The sequence below is a fragment of the Petaurus breviceps genome, unplaced genomic scaffold, assembly GCF_028583685.1.
Source record: "Petaurus breviceps papuanus isolate PSGF00001 unplaced genomic scaffold, PetGlider_PUasm1.0 90537, whole genome shotgun sequence".
Taxonomy (NCBI): domain Eukaryota; kingdom Metazoa; phylum Chordata; class Mammalia; order Diprotodontia; family Petauridae; genus Petaurus; species Petaurus breviceps.
In genome coordinates this window covers 462,456-468,455 of record NW_027187271.1, presented here as the reverse complement: position 1 = coordinate 468,455, position 6,000 = coordinate 462,456, and the positions used below count along the sequence as shown (strand labels likewise).

The following is a 6,000-nucleotide window of genomic DNA, read 5'->3' as shown; positions in this document are numbered from 1 at the left end:
GGGGTGCATGTCACACAGAGCTAGGAGGGTGAGAAGGACCAGGAGTCCTCACACATCTCCCCTTCTGTCCCTGTTCTGACAATTTAATAATCCCTTCCCAACATGCCTATCTTTGGATTTAGTTGTGTCAGCCTCCCTTGAGTCCCTCCCACCTAAAATTTGCCTCCTCCCACTAGCTACTGCCCTGTCCCTGCTTCCTTCCCCATTACTCACGAGGGGCTCCCTCTGCCATCTCAATAGCTGTGATTCCTAGAGACCATATGTCACTCTGCAAGGGAAAGGCCAAAATTATGAGAGCTCCTATTCTGTGACACCCCCCTCCCTTGACACACATATTTTTAGGTTTTTGTGCATTTATTTATTTTCAGAACCCCTCTTTTCAACTTCACTGTTTTTTCTTGGCCCACTCTCTTCTCCAACCTATACTCTCTTTCCTTTCTACATTAGTCCTATACCTCAGTCTGTTCAGTCCCATCCAACCCCTCCAATCTCTACCTACATCAATAGTTCTCTTCTCAATTCCACTCCTGTTATTCCCCCTCTCCCTGCCACCACCCCAGCCCTTCAGTTTATTCTCTTCCCTAAGGTCTTCAGCTAGTACCCTGTAGTCATAGGTGGCATCAGGATTCTCATCACAGGCGATAACCTCTGGGGCCATCCAGTAGGGGGTGCCAATGAATGTATTCCGCCTGCCCACTGTTCGATCCAGCTGGGCACTCACCCCAAAGTCCACTAAGAAGAGGTAAGGAAAGGGAGTAAGAAACGAATAAGAAAAGAGTAAGAAGGGAAGAATCTCCCCCCACCTCATTCCACTATATAACTGTAAACACAACTTCCTATGTGCCTGGCCTATATTGCTATACTTTATCTGCTTTCTAAGGAGAGGCCCTGGGGTATCTAGGTAAACATGGGGGAGGGGACATGAGACAGTTTTGGCTAAAAGGAATACTCATTATGTCCAACTTCTTCAAATGGGAGAATAGACATTATAGTAGATGGAAGATGTAAAGAAAAGGAAAGAGTAGAGGGCCTAGGCTTCTAAAGGACATTGGCAGTTTGCCTCCAGAGGGAGGAAAAGGAAGCTATTATGCTTCTTCTTCAAACAGAAAAGTAACTCTCCTACTAGCCTGTCCCAAGACAAGGGGAATGATATCTACCACCTGCCCCAGAAGGAATTTCCATACCTAACTTAACTTCTGCATTCTCTGTCAGCAGCACATTTTGGCCTTTGATATCTCGATGGATCACTTTGTGGGCATGGAGGTGGGCCAGCCCCTGAAAAGGGTAGAGGGAGAAAAGTAAGCTTCTGTTTATGGTGAGGGCCAAGGAAGGAGAGGGACTGAGCAGACAGCAGGTGGTAAATAGCAAGAAGACTAGCTGATTCAGAATTGAGTGAAAAGGTGGGACATTCTCTACCTTAGAGAATGATAATTAAGCCAAACTTGCTGTAAATATGGGGGTGAGGCTGGGACAGAAAACATTCTTCTATGTCACTTGCATTTAGTACGTTAGAAGTATAGCAGAGCTGGAACTCTGGAAAAGAATGGGATGACTCCTAGGGTAGAGGGGCTGTCTCTCTCTCACCAGGACAGGACCTCCCCCTTAGTGCTTACTCTAGAACCCTGCCCACAGAAGTGCTCAGGAGAAAGGAAGTATAGATTGGGCTGGTAGACAGGTTGTGGGGGAAAGAGAAAAGGGAGGGCTTGTCTCTCACCCTGAGGATCTCCCTGCAAATGTAGGCGATGCAGTCTTCCTTCAAAGCATTTCCTTTAGTGTTCTTCACCAGATCTGTCACAGAACCAGCACCACAGAACTCCATGACCAGCTATAGACCCAGGAGGGAGCAAGCAGAAGGATGAGTCATCATCGTGGTGGATCCTCTCCCTCAGAAATCAGGGAAGGACACAAGGCTCCGTTAGCCACTCCAGACCCTATTCAGGTCTTGGGGCTAGAAGGTAACCCAGATTGGAGACTATCAGCAGGTAATAAGGGGAGTCTTGCCAGCAGCAATCTATTGAGCAGCTTTCTGGGAATAGGAGAGAAAGGACTGGAGGATAGGGAGGCGAAGAAGGTGATAAAACAACAGGCAGAGCAACTAGACAATCTGAGTCTAGAGGCAAGAAATTCAACTGGAGAATGATGGCATAGAACAGACCTACATAACAGCAAGTTGTTTCAACTAACTGGGAAAGAGAAAAGTCAGTGAGATGAGGAATATCTGTCTTAAGAAAAATTTCAATATATTTAGCCAGAGGAAGGACTGTTAATTCACAGAATCATAGAGATCTTAGAGGCCTAGAACTGAGCAGGAATATCCTCTATAATAGAGGTGTCAAATGCCCCCAAATCCGATTAAAATGTAATTGGGAAATGTTTAACAAAATAAGACTATAATGAAACACAGATAATGTTTGTGATTTTCTAAGTCATTATGGGACCTGCAGGAATCCATTTCTATTTGAGTTTGATACCATTCAATAAGTTGTCATTCGGCCTCTTCTCGAACCCCTCCTGGGAGGGAAATTCACTACCTTGACATACAGGTCATTCAACTTTTGGATAGTTCTAACTATTAGGAAGTTTTTTCTTACATCAAGTCTCTTGGCAACTGCCACTTATTGCTCCTAGTTCTGTCTTCTGATGCCAAGCAGAAGTCCCTAAATACAGTGCAGGAATGGAATCAATGACTCTGGTGCTATTAGCACTATACTCTAACCTCTTGAGCTAACCAACCTTAACTCATTCAGTACGATTCAATAGACATCTATGAAGTGCAGAGCCCTGTATTGGGAAAGATAAAAGGTCAGACACAATTCCTGTGCTTGTCGAGCATAAAGACTAGTAGAAAAATATGACATATACACAGATCACATAATATAAAATGGCAAATGCATTAAATAAGATGCAACCCAAGTGTGATATCTAATAGGCAGAGGTTGTAGATTCAAAGTAAGAAATGGATAAAGTGAGCTCTGGGAATTTCCCCCTAGGAATAAGGCAGAATGGAATTAATGGGAGACAGGGAGTTCATCTCTCTTTCCAAGAGGCACAGGGGCCATAAGATTTTATTTTTTTAATTTTATAATTAAAAAAAATTATTAAGCACTTATTTTTCTCCCTCTCAATCTTTCCCCATTAGAAAAAAAGAATAAATACAAAACCTTTATTATAAAAGAACAAACAAAACAAATTCCCACATTGACCAAAATGTACTTCTTATTTTTCATATTAGTCTGCCATTTCTTTGTCATGAAGTGGGAAATACTCACTAGTCTTCTGGAATCATAGTTGACTATCACGGTACTCAGATTCTTAAATCTTTTAAGAATTATTCTTTTTTAAAAAACAATACTGATTTTATTGTTCCTGTACTCTTCATACTGCTCATTTCACAGTTCATACATATACTCCTAGGTTTCTTCAAAGCTGTCCCTTTATTAATCTTTTTTTTTTTGGCTTTTTAGAGGGCAATTGGGGTTAAGTGACTTGCCCAAGGTCACACGGCTAGTTTTTGTGTTGAGCGTCCGAGGCTGGATTTGAACTCAGGTCCTCCTGACTCCAGGGCCGGTGCTCTATTCACTGCACCTAGCTGTCCCTGTCCCTTTATTTCTTACAGCATATAGCATTCCACTACATTCATATACCATAATGTTAGCCATTCTCCAACTTATGAGCAATCTTAATTTCCAGTTCTTTGCCACTACCAAAAGGGCTATTATGAATATTTTTATGCATATAGGATCTTTTCCTCTTTATCTCTTTGGGACATAGGCCTACCAGTAGAATAGCTGAGTCAAAGAGCATGCATGCTTAGTAAATTCTAGGGTACAATTTCCATTGATTCCAAAATGACCAGACTATAATGCAGATGCACCAACAGTACATGACTGCACTTGATTTCCCAAAGCCTCTCCAACACCTGTCATCTTCTTGTTGGCTTTGCCAATCTGAAGGATACAATGTGGAACCTCAAAGTTACTTTAATTTGCATTTCTTTAAATATTAGTAGCTTGGGGCATAGATACAGTTTCTTCCTTGAGAACTGCTTGTTCACATCCTTGGACCACTTTATCAGGTAGAGAATGGCTCAGATTCTTGAACCAGTTCTTCATACATTTTGGATATGAGACCTTTATCAGAGAAACCCAATGAAAAGATGTTCCCCAGTTAACTATTTCCCTTCTAATCTTAGCTGTACTGGGTTGGTTTATGCAAAAACTTTTGAATTTTAGGTAATCAAAACTGATTCCACTCCCACAATCTCTCACACTCATTCATTCCTTTGTACCACCAGTATCTATCAGAATACCTTGAAGATATTAGATGTTTAGCAAATGTTTATTCAGCAGCTGAACTTCTAGGTTCATTCTCTGTAATGCCAGAAAACAGCATCAGATGATGAAATTCAAATCCTGCCTTCTCTGTCAAGTTCTATTTACTCCTGCCTACGTTAATTTCTTCCTTCTGGGAACTCTTACAGCATTTAGGTAATGAACATTTATTACATTTACTATCAAAACAACTAATTTGGTAATATTATATATACATATACATGTATATGTATACACACACACACATATACACTGTCTTACATCACTAATCATCTTTATGTTTTATCTTTTCCCTGAGAACAAAGAGCAAATCTTACACAAAGAAAAGTTATGCAATGGGTCAAATATTTGAAAAAAGATGGCAGGGTCTACTAGAAAAGAGAGAAGAAAAGGGAAGACAAAACTCTTGAGTCTCTTAGTATGATCACCTCTTCTCCTTGCCCCCCCTCCACAAATAGTGAAGAGCTGTGAGCTGATTTAGGCAAGAAGCATTAGCTAAAGGCCTCTTATGAATATTCTGAATGATATTATAAATTCTTCAAGGAGCTGAGTATCACTATACTTGGGTCCCAAAACCCAGTTCTGCCAATTACTAGGATATATAACTTCCAGGGATAATACTTTGATAGTGAGGGACAAGGGTGTGGTGGGGGTGGAGCAGAGGAACAGCCAACATAGCCTTTGGTAAAACAATGGGAATTTTGTGGAAGTTACTAAATGTTTAAGTCCTTTCTACTAAAATGGCAGATTGATAGAGGAATAACCCTGGCCCTTCCCCTACAGGGTCTTTTTACCACTCACAAAGATCAAGTTAATTAGTGCTTACTAAATTCCAATTAGGGTACCTACTACATAAAGTAAAGATCTTGTCATGTCACTGTTCTGCTGAAAAATGTTCAGTGGTTCTTTATGGCTTACTACAATTCATTCGCTAGTGATGTCCAATAGGAACCACCTGACCTTTCTATCTCTTACTACCTCCATCTTCTGTACTATATATTTCAGTTAAATGGGATTACTAGCTTTCTCCCAAACACACTCTATGCTTTCTTGCTTCAGGGTTTTTGTTCACACTATTCCAAATGCCTGGCATGTGAGTGGAAACCATGGTGAATGTGGAGTCCTAAGACTTGAATTCAAATCTTGACTGGACCTTATACTTCTGTGACTTTAGGCAAGTCACTCAACTCTCTGGATCTTGGTTTCCTTATAAATTAAGGGCTTTAAACCAGGTGACCTTGAAGGTCGTGTCTAGCTCTCTCCTGGTTTCCTTCCCCACTCCTGAACCCTTACCCATTCTCTAAGATGAGATGTTAAAAGCTGGCTCTTCAAGTAAACACGTACCTCTCCAGGCGCATGAGCCAAGACCAACCTCCCTGGCATATATTACATACTACAGGGATCGCTATATGTGCTTTTTCTCTTCTAGCCACCAAGAATGGGACTCTGTGTGCAGTAGGTGACTAAAAGACATTTGCTGAACTGAATTAAGAATGATGCAAAATTTAAAAGCCTCTAACCTTGAATCAGTGAACTCAAAGAGACCCTAGGGAGCCAACTCTTCATTTTATAAGTGAAGAAACTGAAGCCCCAGAAAAGGAAAGTGTCTAGAGTCACATTCTGGTAATCAGAACTGAGACTGGGACCCAAGTAGGTGATACTCAGTCCT

At 41.2% G+C, this 6,000-nt stretch overlaps 1 protein-coding gene across 1 annotated transcript in view; it reads right to left on the bottom strand.

The window, feature by feature from the left end:
• Nucleotides 1-6,000, bottom strand: part of MINK1 (misshapen like kinase 1) — a 63,933-nt gene that overhangs the window by 16,842 nt on the left and 41,091 nt on the right. Inside the window, exons 5-9 of the mRNA XM_069063315.1 lie at nt 1,715-1,825; nt 1,185-1,275; nt 602-732; nt 214-268; nt 3-20 (exon numbers count right to left, since the gene is read on the bottom strand). Of these exons, the coding sequence (XP_068919416.1) occupies nt 3-20; nt 214-268; nt 602-732; nt 1,185-1,275; nt 1,715-1,825 (406 nt within the window). The remainder of the gene's footprint in view (nt 1-2; nt 21-213; nt 269-601; nt 733-1,184; nt 1,276-1,714; nt 1,826-6,000) is intronic.